At 36.4% G+C, this 19,801-nt stretch overlaps 1 protein-coding gene across 2 annotated transcripts in view; it reads left to right on the forward strand.

Annotated features, from left to right (window-relative positions):
* The window catches only part of STK3 (serine/threonine kinase 3), a 272,048-nt gene that overhangs the window by 37,218 nt on the left and 215,029 nt on the right, over positions 1–19,801 (forward strand). For both annotated transcript variants that reach the window (XM_072734231.1, XM_072734232.1), the window contains exons 3-4: positions 5,815–5,943; positions 19,076–19,190. In XM_072734231.1, coding sequence (XP_072590332.1) covers positions 5,815–5,943; positions 19,076–19,190 — 244 coding nt within the window. The remainder of the gene's footprint in view (positions 1–5,814; positions 5,944–19,075; positions 19,191–19,801) is intronic.

Raw genomic sequence — 19,801 nt, forward strand, 5'->3', positions numbered from 1 at the left:
TCAATTCTCCCATTAAGGAACACCTGCGTGATACAGTTGGTTAGGCATCTGACTCTGGTTTTGGTGTAGGTCAGGATCTCCGGGTGATGAGATTGGGCCCCATCTTGGGCTCTGTGTTTAGCATGGAGTCTGCTTGGAGTTTTGCTCTCCATCTGCCCTCCCTCCATACTCTCTCAAGCACATTATCTCAAGTGGGTAAATCTTAAAAAATAATCAAAGAATAAAAGACAAATTAGTAGGGTCAATTAAAATGGAAAATCTAGCCATATGCTATTTATAAGAGGCCTGTATAATACAAAGGGTGAAAATGGAGGGATATTTCCTATTAGAGATACCAGATAAGAAAGATATTCACACAAATAAAAATAAAAAGAAATAGGAGTGGTAATATTTATATCCAATTAATTAGTTAAATGATCTTAAGTGAATAAAGATGTGTAATATCCAAATAAAAAATAACAAAGGACATAAGGTAATGACTTAAAAGACAATATATATGAAATGTATATGTGTCAGTCACCAAGACAGTTAAATTTGTCAAGGAAAACTATTAGAAATGTCAGAGGAGGGATCCCTGGGTGGCGCAGCGATTTGGCGCCTGCCTTTGGCCCAGGGCACGATCCTGGAGACTCGGGATCGAATCCCACGTCGGGCTCCTGGTGCATGGAGCCTGCTTCTCCCTCTGCCTATGTCTCTGCCTCTCTCTCTCTCTCTCTGTGTGTGTGACTCTCATAAATAAATAAAAATTAAAAAAAAAAATAAAGAAATGTCAGAGGAATCTAATAAAAGTTTATTCAAATGGGATATTTTCATTTATATCTTTCAGAATTGGATGAGAGTAACAGAAAAAAGGACATAGAAGGTATAAATATTACCAATAAGCTTGATTATATATCTATATTTCTATAAATATATAAATATATATATAGATATATTTATATATTTATAACTACATATATTTTGGCATTCTGCCTTTTTTTGGCATGTTCATGGAGCACTGATTAAATTTTTTAAAAAAGATTGTGTCTCTCTGTGTCTCAATTTTGATTATACTTTACTAAAATAAGAAAAATAATTACAATATGATGAAACCCATAGTTATTGGAATTTAGGACACATAATCTGAGGTAACCTGTAGATTGAAGAGGAATTTATGAATTATTTAGAAAAGGAAAAAGAAACAAATCATACCATTATCTGTGGGATCCAGAGAAGTAGTAATTAGGGGAACATATTCAGTTTTAAATACCTTCATTACTAAAAAAGAAAGACCAAAAGAAAAGAAAAAAACTTAGTGCTTATAAATGAACTTAGAAAGATAATAAAATATATGAAAAAATTAAGAAGAGAGAATTCATAAAGGAAAAATTTTAAATAATGAAATAGAAAATAAAATTTGGGAATGATAAATACAAAAGCATTTTCTTTCTTTCTTCTTTCTTTCTTTCTTTCTTTCTTTCTTTTTTAAGATTTTATTTATTTATTTATGATGGACAGAGAAAGAGAGAGAGAGGCAGAAACACAGGCAGAGGGAGAAGCAGGCTCCATGCTGGGAGCCCGATGCGGGACTCGATCCCGGGACTCCAGGATCATGCCCTGGGCCAAAGGAAGGCGCCAGACTGCTGAGCCACCCAGGGATCCCCACAAAAGCATTTTCTTTGAGCAGGTCAATAAAATAGTTAAACCTCTTCTGAGTTTGACTAAAGCAAAAAGAGCAAAAAGAGTTCAAAATAAGAGAGAAGACAACCAATGATAGAGAAACAATTTAAAAGAATTAAAGAGGCTTGTTACATGCTGCTCTAATGACAACTCACTTGAGAATTCAAAAGTAGTTGCTTTTATAATAAAATTTAAATTATGTGAATTAACCCCTGAAGAGGTTAAAACTTAAATATATCAATTACCATGGAAAACATGGGAGGACAGTTAGATATCTGTTCATGAATTAGGGCAGCCTGGGTGGCTCAGCGGTTTAGTGCTGCCTTCAGCCCAGGGCGTGATCCTGGAGACCGGGGATCGAGTCTCATGTCAGGCTCCCTGCATGGAGACTGCTTCTCCCTCTGCCTGTGTCTTTGCCTCTCTCTCTCTCTGTCTCTGTCTCTGTCTCTTATGAATCAATAAATAAAATCTTAAAAAAAAAAAAAAAAAGATAACAGCTCAGGGCACCTGGGTGGCTCAGTTGGTTAAGCATCCTTAACCTTAGGTCATGACTTTAGGGTTGTGAGACTGAGACCCATGTTGGGCTCTATGCTCAGTGGGAAGTCTGCTAGAGGTCTTTTCTCCTCCCCCCACTCGTGTGGGCACGTGCACACTGTGTCACATAAATAAATCATAAAAAAGAAAGATACCAGTTCGTAGCACCAGTATTCATAAGAGCCAAATATGGAACGTCCATCAGCTGGTGAATGGATAAGGTGTGATATATCTGTGCAATGGAATACTGGTACATGCTGCAGAATGAATAAACATTCTGTTCAGTGATAGAAGCCAGATACAAAAAATCACATTATTACATGATTATATGAAGAATCCAGGATAGGTAGGTCCATAGAGACCAAAAAGCAGATTCCAGATGATTTGGAACTAGATGGAAGTAATAGTTATACAACATTGAGAATGCACTAAATGCCACTGAATTGCACATTTTAAAGTGTATAAAATGGTGAATTTTATATTCTATGCATTTTACTAAAAATAAAAAACCCAGCTAAGTCTTTGAGGACACATAATTGCAATTATTTTTATGAAGCCAGTGTAAGTTTAATATCAAGACCTAGATGTATAAAAAAAGAAAGTTCAGCCTTACTTTGCTACCCATAGTGGTTACCATGCCCTGTTTGTCTCTGGTAGAAAGATATTGCTAGTTCTTTTAACTTCTTTTATGATTCCCATCATTCATTAAAATTGGAGAGCTCCACTGTTGACATCTCTGACCTGCACTGTGGATCTTCCAGTGATGTTAGTTAAGGGAGTATCCTCTGGATCCTTTCAGTGAACATAGAGATTGGGTGAACAAGTCATATATGATATATCCATTCCAGTACTTGATCTACCTGAACTTTGATCTCCTTCCTCTAATGTATACTGAGGATTGCTGGCATTTCTACGTAGGTCATTGTAGAGTCCAAGTTTCAGTTAACTAACTGAGCATACTGTTAGGGACATTCCTAACTGTTAAAGATAACACTGAGTCTGGAATTCCTGGTCTTGCATCCATCACAGTGAATGCCTTTCTCTCTGGAAATCTTGGAATCCATTCCCATATATCTTCTTTAGAATTCTGCTGATAAAAACTGACAAAATCTTGCAACTTTTTTGGTATGAATAGTAGTAGGTGCTCTTGCATCAGATTTATTTTCATTCTTCTGATGTATGGAGATTGGAGTATAGTTAGAGGAGTAGAAGCAATGAGAGGTGCTGGAGGAGGATTTACTTTCCCTTGAAAGTGACTGCCTCAGATGAGGTCATTATGGAGTCTTTAGGCAGTGTGAGGCCCATCTTGAACCGAGATGGGATGCTTTGACTCGGCAAAGAATGCTTGGTAAGATTTTGAGGGGGAGGTTCAGGGCAGTCAGATTAATAAATATCTTCTTAAGTTATTAAGTTATTACCAATTCTCTGGGTATGTCTCTTTATAGTTAAAAGTCTAAATTTAACAGAATAGATCTGGTGACGTTGTGAATTTAGTTTGCAGTCTAAGCTTCCAGCTTAGATTGGATCTTGAATTTGTTTTCAGAATTCTTAGCCTTGTGCTTACAAGAATTAAAAAATTCTTTTGGGGTGTTCAGAAGTTTTCTGATTCTTAGTCTTGAGCTGAAGTTTAAGCTCTGAGCTTGTTATATTTATTATATAACTTTTCCAGCTAGCCTATTCTTTAATATTTGTACTCTTATTTCCACCATAGCATTGGTGAAGATAATGCTATTGATAGAGGTACTTGGTCTTCTAAAGCTTTACCTAGAATTCAGACAATTAATAATAATTTAAATAATTGTTTTACCACTGAATGCCATAAACTGTCAATATTCTATTTGTTATTTGCATTGAAGTCATTATTATCTTCAGGTCTAACAAAGAACTGATTCAAGATTCTCATCTTTAAGATTCTTTCCCTTGGCACCACTTCCGGTATCAAAAACTATTGGTAGCAGGGCTTGGTCAAGAAAAGAAAAGCTACTCTATATGTACTCTGGGTATAGAGACATTATCATAAAATTAGAAGCTCAAATGACTTGTGGAAGGGCCACAGATGCTAAGGTCATCAAATCTGCTGTTGAAAGTCAGAGAAGCTAACACTGAATATCTCAGCCTGAAACACTGAAGTGGATGTTTCTTAATAGCTCACTGAGAATCTGCTGGAATCAAGAATCTTTGGGAAGCTCCTGCCAACTATCTCATTCTGTAGCAGGAGTGTAGTGGTTATCAGAAGCTCAGTAGGAAAAAAAAAAAAAAAAAAGAAGCTCAGTAGGAAGCCACTGTGTATGTCATATTTGCTAATGCATCTGCTACAACTACATCTGAAGATTGATGGTTTCTCCTTAACTTTTTGTCATTCATATTTCATGTATATTCTTCTCATTGTCAAATTCTTAACTGGGATCTACTCAGGGAAAGGAATTTTGGGAACCACAAAATGTTCCCAGCTTCTCTTTTGCAGTGATGAGACTTTAGAAGGGAGTGATGGTGTTGCTTAATTCATGATATGTAAAATCCAGCACTAAATTCTTTATTGACTTTTGAGGGAATATATATACACACACTCAAGTTTATATACATATACATGTATACATACATATATGATTTTTAAGGAGGGATATGTGTGTGTGTGTATGTGTGTGTATAAATTAGGACTACACACACACAAAAGTGTGAGTATCAAACTAAATTACTTTGGAAAGCTTAAAGAAACAGGATAGGATAAAATACATTTCTTTCTCTTCTATAGAAATGATATAGTGAGAAGAATATGATCTTTGGAATCCTTATATGTTTAAATTCTGTCCTTGTATCTGTTTCCTCATCTTATAAAATGGTGATGGTGCTATTTTACCTTACAGTTGAGAGGATTGAATTTGATAATGCATGTAAAAACAGTCATAGTATCTGGCTTACAATAAGAACAGTAAGTGGTAGCATGGTTTAGTTTGTCTTTTAATTCACACCAAAGTATATATGGCTTCTCTCTCTCATTGTTTCTGCTTTTTAGAACACATAAATATTTAATTGGCAAAGTTTCAAGAGTTGTAGCAGAGATGCTTTTTTGGCAAGTGGAAATTGGATCCTATTATTCATTTTATTTATGTAAGCCTATGGTCTTGCTCTTGAGGAGAAAGGCATGTTTGAGGAGACCTTAGATATATGACTTAGGGGAAACCAGATTCCCTGCTTCTCTAACTTTGGTATGGTGTGGTCCTCAGCTGAGGGTTTCACTCCCTTTTTTATAGTCTGCATAGGCATGGGACTTCGATATTCTGGAGATGATTTTGCTTTTGCCTTTACTCCTGACTTGAGACTTTGGCTGTTTTTATTCTACATTTCATCCTTTTAATTTCCATTTATATCTTCTTAATGCTGCATTTGTTTGAGTTGACAAACCGTTAAGTCTTTTTTTTCATTCATAAAAAAAAGCAAATCCTTATGTATTAATTTGATGATTTTAGTAGATTTTAAGTATATAATTGAAACATTAAAGCTAAGGTATAAGTCACTTTTTTTATTTGTTTACTTTATCACCATTATACATGCAAAAATTTGTAGATTTTTCTTATGATGTTTGAAAGGAAAAAAATAAAGAAATGTCTTGGTTTCTTTTAGATCTTATGGAAGTGTATTTAAGGCAATACATAAGGAATCTGGTCAAGTTGTGGCAATAAAACAAGTACCTGTTGAGTCGGATCTTCAGGAAATAATTAAAGAAATTTCCATAATGCAGCAATGTGACAGGTATGAAGAGATTTTATTTACCTTCATTTTGATGACTTTGCTAATAATGTTAAGTAAATACATTTTTTGGTCATCTGGTTAGTTTTCTGACTTTGAGTCTGAAGTGAGATTAATCCTTCAGGGAAGATGAGGATAGTTTTGTAGGATTGTCTTTAGGATTTAAAGTTCTAGAGCAGAAATGATATTATAAAGCAACATGTGGTGATAAAAATTTGGGGGCAAACTTATGGGTGAAAATTTTTCATTGTTAAGGGGGGGTCATTTCATAGTTTTTTATATAGTTTTTTTTTTTTACTAATTAAAAACAGCTATGATTTATGTAACTCTAAGTCATTCAACAAATGTTTACTGAGCATTCCCAGTGGGCCAGGTACTGTACGAAGATCTAGGAATATCAAGAGAACTAAGATACTGTTTTTTTCTTGAGGGGCTGGTAATCTAGGGGAAGACAGATACTTAATAGCTGTAATACAGCACTGTCACTATGCTTACTGCTACGTGGGGTGATGTGAGAGGAAGGAAGCAGAGCACCTCCTCCAGCCAGGAGTTATGAAGTCTGGCATGCTGAGGAAGAGTTCATTAAAATTGGGTGAAGAAATGGAGGGATGAGAAAGTAAAGAGAATTACAGGTACAGAGGTGAAAAAGAGCTCAATGGGTGTGCTGTTCTGATAAAGTTTAGAATTGTCTGACTGGAAGGTGGGAGACAGAGATTGGTGTGAAATGAGTTGGGAAGGTAAATGAAGCTGATCCTAAAGGGTCTTATATGCCCTATTAAATAACCCAGTCAGAGATGCAGAGTTTATAAATTAGGACTATGTTTAGCCTATAGTTACTTAATTAAAAAGAGATTTTATTACTCTCCCTTTTACAAAAGGTCTACAGGTAGGGCTGGTATAGCAGCAACAAAGTAACAACTGTCAAAGGCTTCTTTTCTTACATTGTGCCATCCTTAGTATGTGATCTTTGTCCCTGTGCTTATTATTTCATGGTTATAAGAGGGCTGCTCTTGCTCCAGCTTTATGTTTGCGTTTCAGGAAGGAGGAAAAGGGAAAAAGCAGGAAAGAATTTTCCCAGAAACCCTCAGCTTATGTTTTATTCATCAAAATTGATTGAGTCACATGGCGTCTTACAGCTGCTGATTTAGGGGAGACTGGACACACTGTCACCCCTAATCTAATCAAGGTTTTGTTAGTAAGAGAAAAACTTATTCTTCCAAAAGTGTATAAGATGCATATAAGTCCTTTGGCTAATGAGGTGACTGAATAATCCTAGAGGAATTTTGTTTCTTGAGTCTGTTCAGTTTTGCTTTTCTTTAGCGTGTGCTATATATTTAGGTTATGTTGCATATTTTCCATTAATTCTGCATAACTGGAAGTTTAAGTGGTTATAGAAAAGTATAATACATTCCTCAGCTCCCTGATCAAAGTATATAATTTGAATTTTCCCAGACCTTGGTATTAATTTGGTAACTTGATAAGAATGTGGTTCCCAGTTTGATGTAGAAGAGGAAAGATTGAGCCTAGAGTAGTGCTAGGCCCATCAGATTTTTTTTTTTTTTAAGATTTTATTTATTTATTCATGAGAGACACAGAGAGAGAGGCAGACACACAGGCAGAGGGAGAAGCAGGCTTCATGCAGGGAGACTGACATGGGACTTGATCCCAGGTCTCTAGGATCATGCCCTGGGCTGAAGGTGGCGCTAAACCTCTGAGCCACCTGGGCTGCCCCCATCAGATTCTTAATACTTGTGTGTTGCTGTAATGATTTTTATTATTATGGTTAAATGTAATTTAGGGACTAGTGTTGTCCTTTAGAGATTTTAATTGAGTGTGCTCTAGGGAAGGCAGGGTCTCAATTACAACTTGTTATACAAGGTTAGTCCTCTAACCTTGGTGCATCTTAGGACTGATCAGCTCTTGCTTACATTTCTTTCTTAGCTTCCTGTTTGTTCACTTTGCTTTCATTTTTGGCTCTTCCAACTTATTTTCTACCCTAAAGCTAGAGTCATCATTCTAAAATGGAAACCTAGTCAAACCATTCCCAGTTTAAAACCTTAAGTGGTTTTCCTATTGTTTGGATAGGTCCAGTCTCCTAAGGATAGCATATAAGATCCTTTATAATTACGCTATGCTTCCAATCTTCTCTCTTACCTGTGTTTCTTTTTTAATGTTTACTTGCATTCTCTGTCACCTGACTCTTAAATTCTGTGAATTTGGGATTATATCTTACTAAGTGCCCTTGGACCTTGTCATATAGGGTTATTCAAATACAAGTATTACTGATTCTTGTCTGGGTGATTCAACTGGACAATATCCAGAAGGAACTTCACGTTTAAGATTCTTAGATCAAATTTTTAATTGTTGCAGAGAAGCCTTGCAAATTCTTGTTCTGTTAATGGCATCAGCACTTAGTCTTTCAACAACAAAACTAAGAGTCATCTTTGTTTCTTTTTCTGTTACTTCTGATGACACCATCATACACATTCTCCTGAAATGTCTTCACTATCTTATCCTTCCCTCATTCCCTGAGAGGAGTCCTATTTCTTACCACATATACAATGCCTAGCATTGTACTTTTTTGTTGAGTGAATGTGAATGGATATGATATATATAGGAATATGAAAGAGCCTTATAGGTTGAGGGAACCCTAGGGAAATCTAGTCCTTGTTCTTGTTATATACTTTAAACTACTAAGGGGAAAGAATAAAAGGGGAAAGAATAAAAGGGGAAGAAAAATGTGAATACATTTCTAGAAATTTTGTACCACTTTATTTATCTTTAATATTTTATTTATTTATTTGACAGAGAGAGAGAAAAAGAGAAAGAACACAAGCAGAGGGTGTGGCAGGATGAGGGAGAGAGGGAGAAGTAGGCTCCCCACTGAGCAGGGAGTCTGATGTGGAGCTGGAACCTAGGACTCTGGGATCATTACCTGAGCTGAAGGCAGATGCTTAACTGACTGAGCCACCCAGGTGCCCCATTTTGTACTACTTTATGGCAGAATGCTTTGTATATAGTAGGGATGTCTCAAATATTTGTTGAATGAAATAAATAGATGGATGAAGCAATTACTGGTAAAAAATGGCTCATGCCTTTTGGATTTCACTTCCAGATTCAGTATTCATATGAAGTAGTAAAGGATCAGAAAAATTAATAGGTTAAAAGATCCTAAAAATGCTAAAAAGATAGGGCAAGTGAAAAATAAAGTAGGAAATGACAGAAACAAGCATTACATTTCAGCTACTAATTACTGGTTTTAATGTAGAGGTGTTATGGGAAATTGAACTAAAAGTGATTTGCAACCAATCAATACAAATTGAAAAATTCCCACTTACAGCTGTAGAATTTGGTTAGAGAAAACAAGATTTGCATTTCTGAAACTGAAATAAAGTCTATTGAGCTAGTTAAGCACTTGGCACATTGTCTTGCTTTCTACACTCTAAAAAGAGACCAGAGGGTGTTTAAATTTTCTTTGTTCATTTTAGTAAATATTAAACATGTGTTTAATACTGCATTTTGGCATAAATATTTGAGGAAGCCCATCTGCATTGTTTATTACAGAATCTTTTGTGTCTAGTCCCATGCTTTGCACAGAGTAGACATTTAATAAATATTTGTTGAATATATAAATCATAGAATGTTAATGCTAGACTAGGTCTCTATTAGCTTAGAGTTTTACAGATGTACTCTGTTCTAAGGGAGGTGGGGATATTCTCCTCAAACAATGAAGAATTGAGCAGAATGAGAAACTTTAGTCACTGCTTTTATCTTTTCTCTATAGCGGGACTCATTCTAAAATTTTATTTGAGGGAAGGGCTCCTGGTGCTAAAGCATATTTTAGAACTATTTTACAGGTAACAGAAAATGAGACCTAGAGCTTTGACATAAATTGTCGAGGATCACTCAGCTAGTTAGGGACTGGGATGCTATAATAACTCACATTTGCTGACTCCAGGGCCAGTGCTGAAGAGAGCAAAATCTACACAAAAGATTCCAACAGTTCAAAGTGAAGCACTCTCAAGGCATTGCTAGAGGTGGAGATAGGAGCTGGTCAAACACTTGGAATACACTGTGCTAGATAATGTGGGTACAAGGGAGCCACAGTTGACACAGCTCCTATGTTCCTGGTCTTTACACTTCTCAAGGAACTTCACATATCTAAACCAAGAGAAATGTGTTGTTACCATCAAGGCACACAATCACTTCCTTATTCATTCAGCTAATACATATTGAGTACATATTGCTGACAGTAGCCTTTATGTGTTGCTCACAGGAGATACAACAAGAATAAGTCTTAGACTTTAGAGAGACTTTCAGTCAGAAGAGGCAGATAACTAGATGGGCTCTTTTAATACAGTGTGATAAGAGCTGTGATGAGGTAAAGATGGGGTACTGTGTAAGTTGGAAGATAACCTAACATCTTAACATTGAAGATTCAGAGAAAGCTACAAGGTCCTAGAAAGCTAGGAGGTCATACACAAACTGAGTAACTTTGGATGACTTAGATTTGGGGGGCAAAGAGAAGAGGTGATCCATGTATTGGGAATAGCACATGTTTAGCTGGGCTGCTCAGAGGCTTCCACCAGTGTACCCTCTCCTACCTGTTCTGTTTGCTGATGTTTCTGGATAAAATCCCATTTAAACACTGTTAGTAAGGGCCTTACTTCCTTCCCCGTCCCCGAGTTTGAAAATCACCATATTGAAGGATTTTTGATAAACTTTGGCAGTTTGTATCAATTCATGTATATGTATATTCATTTTTGGATTGGCCAAGAAATAAATTGCTATGATTTAGGTTTATATTGGGAACAGTTCAGTTTTCATAGGAGAATATTCCTATGGCCTTTGTAAAAACACTGTGTTACCCTTCTTAAGTTTAGAACACTATTATGATGGTAGGATGTTAATGAAATTTATGTAATGAAAAATAGCTGTTTCTTAGTATTTTAATTATCACATGCTCATAGGGAAGACTTTAGAAAATATTTGTAAAAAGTCCTATCTGTTAAGGATTCATGTCCAGAATACACAAAGAATCCTTAAAACTTAACAAGAATACAAAAATCCAATTAAAAAGTATGCCAAAGACCTTAATAGACACCCTCACAGTGAAGATATACAGGTGGCAAATAAGCATGTGGAAACATGATTCACATCCTATGTCATCAGAGAAATGTAAATTAAAACAACAATGAGATACCACTACACACCTATTAAAAGGATCCAAATCTGGAATACTGACAAGACCAAATACTGGTGAGGGTGTGGAGCAGAAGGAACTTCCATTCATTGCTGGTGGCCATGCAAAGTAGTACATTCAGTTTAGAAGTCAATTTGGTTGTTTTCATATAAAACTAAACATACTTTTAACCGTATGATCCAGCAGTGGTTGAAAACTTATGTTCAGGGATGCTTGGGTGGCTCAGCGGTTGAGTGTCTGCCTTTGGCTCAGGGCATGATCCCAGAGTCCCAGGATTGAGTCCCACATCGGGCTTCCTGCATGGAGCCTGCTTCTTCCTCTGCCTGTGTCTCTCTCTGCCTCTCTCTCTCTGTGTCTCATAAATAAGTAAATAAAATATTTTTAAAAAACCCCAAAACTTATGTTCACAGAAAAACTTGCACATGTATGGTTATAGCAGCTTGATTTATAATTACCAAAAACTTGGAAGCAGCCAATATGTCATTCAGTAGGTGAGTGCATAAAGAGACAATGGAATGTTTTTCAGCACTAAAGGAAATAAGCTCTCAAACCATGAAAAGGCATAAAGGAAACTTAAATGCTTATTATTAAATGAAAGAAGCCAATCAGAAAAGGCTACATACTGTATGACTCCCACTATTTGACATTCTGGAAAAGACAAAACTATGTAGACAATAAAAGGATCAGTGGTTGCTAGGTGTTAGAAGGGTGGGAAGGATTTTTAGGGCAGTGAAACTACTGTGTATGATAATATAGTGGTGGATATAATCAGTATACATTTGTCTAAACCCACAGAATATATAGTACCTAATATGAACATTAAGGTACAGTAGGACTTTGGATGTTAAGAATGTGTTAGTGTAGATTAGATTCATCAGTTGTATAAAATGTACTACTCAGGAGGGGGATGCTGATGATGGGAGAAGCTATGCATGAGTGGGGGCAGGGAGTGTCTGGGAAATCTCTATCTTTCACTTAATTTTGGTGTGAACCTAAATCTGCTCTAAAAAATAAAAATAAAAATACCTTTAACAATACGTGGTTTTGTTCAATTCAGATAAATTCAACTTGTATAAAAATGTTAATTTTTAGGCAGTAAAAATTAATGTTTGAATTTCCACAAGAAGCTTAAACATAATGATTCACTACAAATAATTTGTACCATGAATAATGTTTCTATAAGGTGCAAATAGACAAGAAGAGTTTGTAGTGCTTCTTCCATTTTTCTCTCTGTTTTTTTCTTCTCATTTTATACTGTTTCTATTTTGAATCACAATACTAGAGGAAGACTGTCAGGATAAAGGGTGTAGAGGAGGTGTGAAAAGGAGATAGGAATAGAAAGGATATGGTCTTTAGGCACAGGATGAGAGGCAACACTGCCCCCTCCCCCCAAAAAAGTTCTGGAAGATGATACATAGTCTCACTGGGTTGAAGGTGTTAAATAGGGGAAGGGAAATGAATATACCGGACAGGAGAAGGAAGCAGTGGGAGATGGCATAGGAGAAAGGAATGGAACATGGCTCATGATTGTCACACCAGTTATCAAGGCATCATGTTTCACCTTTGCTTCTGGGTGTATGCAGTAATTTGACTTGTGTCTTTCTTGTCCCTCCACCCATTGGAATTTTCTAAGTCATATTTGGCTATTTAGCAGGCCAAAAATATACAGAATTGCTGGGTTCTCATATGTCATGTAAGTCTGTACAGAGGCTTAGTCAAGATTCTTAGGAATTGTGGCTGAATTTAAATTTTTTGTGTTGCTTAAAATTCTATAAATAACAGAGCTTTTGTCTTGAAGGAAACTGCCTCCTCTCTAGTGTTTTAAGAATCAACATGTGGGGATCCCTGGGTGGCGCAGCGGTTTGGCGCCTGCCTTTGGCCCAGGGCGCGATCCTGGAGACCCAGGATCGAATCCCACATCGGGCTCCCGGTGCTTGGAGCCTGCTTCTCCCTCTGCCTGTGTCTCTGCCTCTCTCTCTCTGTGACTATCATAAAAAAAAAAAAAAAGAATCAACATGTGGTTAAAAAAACAGGTGTTAGGGTATCTAAATAACTGTATAGTTAACTTGCCAGCTGAAATAAATAGTGTCACCTGACAGTCTTTCATAGGATAATCCTCTTTAAATGCTATTCAATTGTATTATTTTCTTGCATAAACTTCTTTTTTTAAAAATATTTTATTTATTTATTCATGAGAGACACAAAGAGAGGCAGAGACATAGGCAGAGGGAGAAGCAGGCTCCATGCAGGAGCCTGATGTGGGACTCAATCCTGGAACTCCAGAATCACGTTCTGAGCCGAAGGCAGATGCGCAGCTGCTGAGCCACCCAGGTGTCCCTTGCATAAACTTCTTCAGGGATTCCCCATTGCCTTGACTGGCTTTTCTTGTCACCAAAGTCTACCCATTTTTCTCCCTTGCTTCTGCCATTAGTTCATATATGTTGTTCAGTGAAAGCCAATTATTTTAAAATGATACATGAATGAATGATGAATGAATTTGAATGAATGATATCTATGTCAGTGGAAACAGCTTGAGTTAGAAATCCCAGATCTTGAACTCTCTGAGCATATTTATATCTGTAATTTTTTTTAATTACAATTTTAAATTTTAATCTTCATTTGCCAGTCTTAAATTTGTGTTCAGTTTGCAGTTGAAAGGAGGCATAGTGAATAAAACACAGAAGATGACTTGCTTCCTGTTTCCTAACTTGCCAGTCTATATCATTATCAAATTCTGTTGAATGTACCTTGAAAATATCTCTTGGGTTTGTTCTCTTTTCTTTTATTCCCACTCCAATTTACCACATCTCTTTTTAAAAATGTAGATTGTATTATTATTTTTAGGTTTGGTGAGACCAGTGGGTCAGGAGATAAATTGTTATAGATCCTAAGAGATGTAAGCCTGCCATGCAAGGAAGGCTTATACAGGGAAGCACTAAGGTCAGTTAGAAGGCAGAGGGAGAGAATGGAAAACATGGGCAAGAGCTTTTATCATGGTTCTGTGGGAAGGAATGGATGAGATAAGGTGAACAGGTTTAGGATTGGTTAGTTTGAATGATTTCAATGGGTTCTGGGGTGTAGGGTAATCACTAGTTGTCTGGTATATGGCTCTGGGTTGATGAGGTTAGGAAAATAGTGGCTCTTGGAGGTGGTTGGCAATATGGACTTCTGATTGGTTTGCTTGGGGATATGGACTCCCGATTGGGTATTTATATTTGGACTCCCGATTGTATTTATATTTGCTTTCCTATAATCTAGCTTTGATGTAGCAGCCAGAAAAATCTTTATAAATTAGGTCATGTTATTGCTCTGCTTAAAATTCTTCTCAGATCTTCTTTTATATATCTAATAAAGCCCAATTTCCTCACTTTGGTTTTGATGCCCTTCATTTACTAGGCTCCTGCATCCATCTGCAACTACATTGTATTCAACCGTATTCTTCACTTACTTTATTCTAGGCACACTGATCTTTTGATTTCTTGAGAATGATTTGCTCTTTCTCTCCTCAGGGCCTTTGCGCAGATAGTTCTTTGTGCCTGGATGCTCTTTATCTGGTTAATGTCCAGCCGACCTTTGAATCTTACCTTAAATGTTATTCTTTTGGGAAGGCCTATATTAGGTCCTTTCTGTTGATTTTTCTGTGATTATTCATTTGTTCACTTATTCACTGCTTTCTTTTGTACATATAAGAAGGGAGGTACTGCTGGTAAAATGGAAAGCAAACCAGATTGGCACCTAATCTCATGGAGCTTCTTCTGGAGGAGGCAGATAAAGTCAGTGACAAAGTAACTATAAGATATTATAAATGGTTTAAAATTTTAAAAGAAGTATTGATGTAAAAAAAAAGAAGTATTGATGTAGAAGCTATCAGAATATGACCAATTGCAGGTCACTGTTGTATATAAACTTTTAAACAATTTTGTTCTTTTCCAAATCTAAATTATAATCTACAGCCATTCAATAGAGGGGGAATATTTTATTGTTAAAGCTCACCCCTGTCTACTTTCAAAGCTTTTCCATATACTTTAGTGCTTCCCAAGTCAGAGAATACCAAAAAATATGAGTATTATTCCATTCTTTCATATGAACTAAGAACAGTTTTATTTGGAGAAATGAATGCAAAATAAAGTTTCAAGCAGGTAGTTTGAAACTCAGGGCAGCCCCTCACCTTTTTAAAATTTTTATTTATTTATTTATTCTAAAAGATTTTATTTATTTATTCATGATAGACACAGAGAAGGAGGCAGAGAGATAGACAGGGGGAGAAACAGGCTCCCTGCAGGGAGCCCAATGTGGGACTCAATCCTGGAACTCTGCGATCATGCCCTGAGCCAAAGGCAGATGCTCAACCACTGAGCCACCCAGGCTTTTTTTTTAAACCACAGTTAGTAATTGTATTTATCTGCGGATTTACTTCTCTAGTACCAGTGTATTTCATCTGTGTGCTCTGTGAGAATCAGAATTGTGTTTGTGCAGTTCACTACTGCATATTGAACATCTGGCTTAAGCAGAGGGTCAATGAATAAATGATAGAAACTATATTCAGGCATGTGTCCTTAATGTGGCTGTTTAGCCCTACCTGCTTGAATGCTTTTCTAGGTTAAAATTATTGAGGCTGTGGTTTATGATATAGAACTGTTGGACTTTGATCTGTGTACTTGTGTATTAGAATGGACCACAAAGTATTTTTTTTTAAAGATTTTATTTATGTATTCATGAGAGATACAGAGAGGCAGACACATAGGCAGAAGGAGAAGCAGGCTCCCTCTCGGGAGCCTGATGTGGGACTCAATCCCAGGACCCTAGGATCATGACCTGAGCCAAAGGCAGATGCTTAACCACTGAGACCCCCCCACCCCCGAGGTGCCCCACAAAGTATTTTTTTTTCTTTTTTTAGATTTTATTTATTTATTCATGAGAGACTTATGAGAGTCTTATGAAACTTATGAGACTTATGAGACTCTCTCATTATTCATGAGAGAGAGAGGCAGAGACACAGAGGGAGAAGCAGGCTCCACACAGGGAGCCTGATGTGGAACTCGATCCCGGGTCTCCAGGATCACTTCCTGGGCTGAAGGTGGCGCTAAACCTCTGAGCCACCTGGGCTGCCCCCCACAAAGTATTTTTTGAAGAGAATTTTACTTGTCCCCAAAGCTGTCCTCTTGACTCACTGTTATTTTTATTTTATTTTATTTATTTATTCATGAGAGACACAGAGAGAGAGAGAGAGAGAGAGAGAGAGAGAGAGAGGCAGAGACACAGGCGGAGAGAGAAACAGGTTCCATGCAGGGAGCCCAACGTGGGACTCAATCCCGGGTCTCCAGGATCATGCCCTGGGCTGAAGGCAGGTGCTAAACCACTGAGCCACCCAGGGATCCCTTGACTCCCTTGTTAAAGAGAGATAGGGTTGCTTTTTCAGGTAGCCACCCACGTTAGAATCCCTAATTTTCCTAAGGGCTGTCAGTCCTGTCCTTAGACCTGCAAGATAAAATATATGTTTTCTTTGTGTTTTTCAGTCAACATAATCCTGAATTCATTGCTACTTAATTTTGAATGAGAAGGTTAATATTTAAAGAAGTTCTTTGAAGGATATTCTTCTGGAGTGAGGTTTAACTGTGGGCCTGTATCAGAGTTGCCAATAGAACTTTTAAAAGATCTACTGAGGGCAGCCCGGGTGGCTCAGTGGTTTAGCGCTGCCTTCAGCCCAGGATGTGATCCTGGAGACCCGGGATCGAGTCCCACGTCGGGCTCCCTGCATGGAGCCTGCTTCTCCCTCTGCCTGTGTCTCTGCCTCTCTCTCTGTTTCTCATGAATAAGTAAGATCTTTGGAAAAAAAAAAAAACCTACTGAAATTGGAATCCCTAAGGTGTGGGACCTGGGTCACAAGTGTTTCTGATACATAGTCAGGTGTGTAGGAGCAGTACTCCCTGGAAAGGTTTCTACACTGGTACTTACACCCCAAAAACATGTATGTAAAGAAGACATTTTTATGTTTCCCATAGGTTGAGGTTCTGGGTGTGTTAAAGATTAGTTTCATTTGTTTGTAAACAAGCACTTTTCTTCAGTGGTTCAGTGAACACTGAGGAACTTCTGATATTTACTTTCCATTGCCAGCACCTACCAGAGTTGAATATGTCTGCAAATTTAAGGTGTGAGGTGGGAAGTAATGAGAGATATGGGTGGAGAGGTAGATTTTGAAAGCTCTTGTATGTGATAAAGAGCAGTTAAGGTCTTTTCCTTTTAATAATGGAGAGGCATTGGAGGTTTTCTTTTTTAAGTAAATTTTTCTTTTTTTTTTTTTTAATGGGAGAACAATATGCCAGTTTATTTTACTTTTGTTTTAAAGGAAGGTAACCTTGTCAACTATATGGAACATAGATTTGAATGGGGGAGAAAACTATGACAAGGTGACCAGTTGGGAAGCAACTCTATACAAGAGGTAACCAGGAGCAGAAGGATAAAAAAGGATTGAATCCTAGCTTTGTAGGTACCTTTTTAGTTTAAATACTTAAGCTTCAACCAGTCTACTCTACCCTTGACTTGAAGACTTAGTGAAAATTAAAGGCTCCACTGAGAAGTCTTCCCTGATTGCTTTCTTTTGAGCTCCTTTTTGGTGGTCTCTTTATGTCATATTTTGTAATACTTCCTTTTATTATTATTTTTTGCTAATTTGATTTTTATGTTTTATTTATCTTACACTGATGCCACTTTTCATGATAAACTCTACTGGTTAAAAATATCTTTTGAACAAGTTGTCCTCTATGCCATTCTTGTTTTTTTCCCTTTCTATTTTGTGCCTTTACTTATAGTTTTTCTTTTTCCTAGAATGTTCTTATCTTTTCTCCACTCATATTGTAGAGTTTTAACCTTTCTTTCATAGTTAAAATCCCTCCCTTTCTACAGGTTCTTTCTGCTGGCCCTGCCATTTCCTTATTTTAGTTCTTGTGGTGTTTAAGCTGTCTACTACTTAGTTTATGCTACTTGTATTTTTATCTTACGTATTCTATGAATATGGTACTCTGCCTCTTTGAGTTGGGCAAGATGTCTTACATATCAGTGTATATAGCTTGCTCTTAGTAAATATTAAATAAATATTAAATATTAAATAAATAAATATATGACTCTTTGTTCCTTTCTAAGTCTTCCTAAAAACAGGCTATAAACATAGTTTATTCTGCTCTGAAAGACATAAAACTTCAGAAATATTTTAAATTAAAGGACGCCTGGGTGGCTCAGCAGTTGAGTGCCTTTGGCTTGGGGCATGATCCTGGAGTCCTAGGATCTAGTCCCACATCGGGCTCCTGAATGGAGCCTGCTTCTCCCTCTGCCTGTGTCTCTGCATCTCTCCTTTCTCTCTGTGTCTCTCATGAATAAATAAATAAAATCTTTTCTTTAAATAAATATTTTAAATGATTAATTTTAGTAATCTGAATTTAAAGCAAAAATAGTTGTAATTACTTATCTCTGGAATTTTTAAGGCCCAAATAAAAGAGAATTGAAAATAATTTTGTTGACTTTGTTGAATTAGAGTATTTTAGAGTTGAGTATTAATATCTGAGTGCAAATTCCCCTAAAGATTTATATTTATTTTTATTTATTTATTTTTTTTTTTAAAGATTTATATTTAAAATGCTTTAGTTAAAGGACAATATTTTCATTTGTTCCTTATGTTATATACCAAGTCCTTTGCCAGAACCAAGCCTTATGTTCTTGGGAATCACTCAAAGCATTTGGGCCTACTCTGCTTTGTAATCCCGTTAAATTTCATCTGTGAATTAAAACCTAATTATATAAACCCTACATATAGACAATTTGATGTACAATAGATATTTACTTATTGGGACATTATGAAATGTTGAAAATACTTATATTGGGATTAAGAAATAATTTTCTTTGGAAATTAAGTTTAATTGTGTATGTATTTTTCTTTAGCCCATATGTTGTAAAGTACTATGGCAGTTATTTTAAGAACACAGACCTCTGGATTGTTATGGAGTACTGCGGCGCTGGCTCTGTCTCGGACATAATTAGATTACGAAACAAGACGGTAAGTATTTTTAAATTGTTTTGCTAATCTCATTTCTAAAGATTCATACTTAGGAATCTAACTAGGTAGTATTTTGTTACAAAGAAAATATCAGTGTGAAAAAAGAAAAGGTTTTACATTGTGAAAGGATCTAGTATGAGGTCTGAGAACTAGCCATATATCTTTGTATGGCAAATTTGAGAGTCATATGATTGTTTATTTGTTAGGAAATTTTTGATAAGTCACCTAGAATCTACCAGGTACTCCACTTCTTCATTTGGAATCAGTATGTATATTCTTTATTAATGTGAGTTCAATAAATTATGGCTAGAGTTTTATTTCAAGTTCATAATATTTATAGTATTTCTTTATGTTTTCTGTGTTATAATCTGTGGTAAACAATTAAGGTTTTATGTTTCTGAGTGTTAAAAAATAATATAAAAACATTTTTTGTCTTTATTTTCCCAAATATTGTTTGGGGGTTTGAAAATGACAAAGCTAGCTAGTGTGTGTCTGTGAATTCAGGTTAGTGAAATGTGTTATTTAATAATAGCTTTTTTTTAAAATATTTTATTTATTTATTCATGAGAGACACATTGAGAGAGAGAGCGAGAGAGGCAGGCTCTATGCAG

This window comes from Vulpes vulpes, chromosome 13 (genome assembly GCF_048418805.1).
Source record: "Vulpes vulpes isolate BD-2025 chromosome 13, VulVul3, whole genome shotgun sequence".
In the NCBI taxonomy this organism is placed as follows: Eukaryota; Metazoa; Chordata; class Mammalia; order Carnivora; family Canidae; genus Vulpes; species Vulpes vulpes.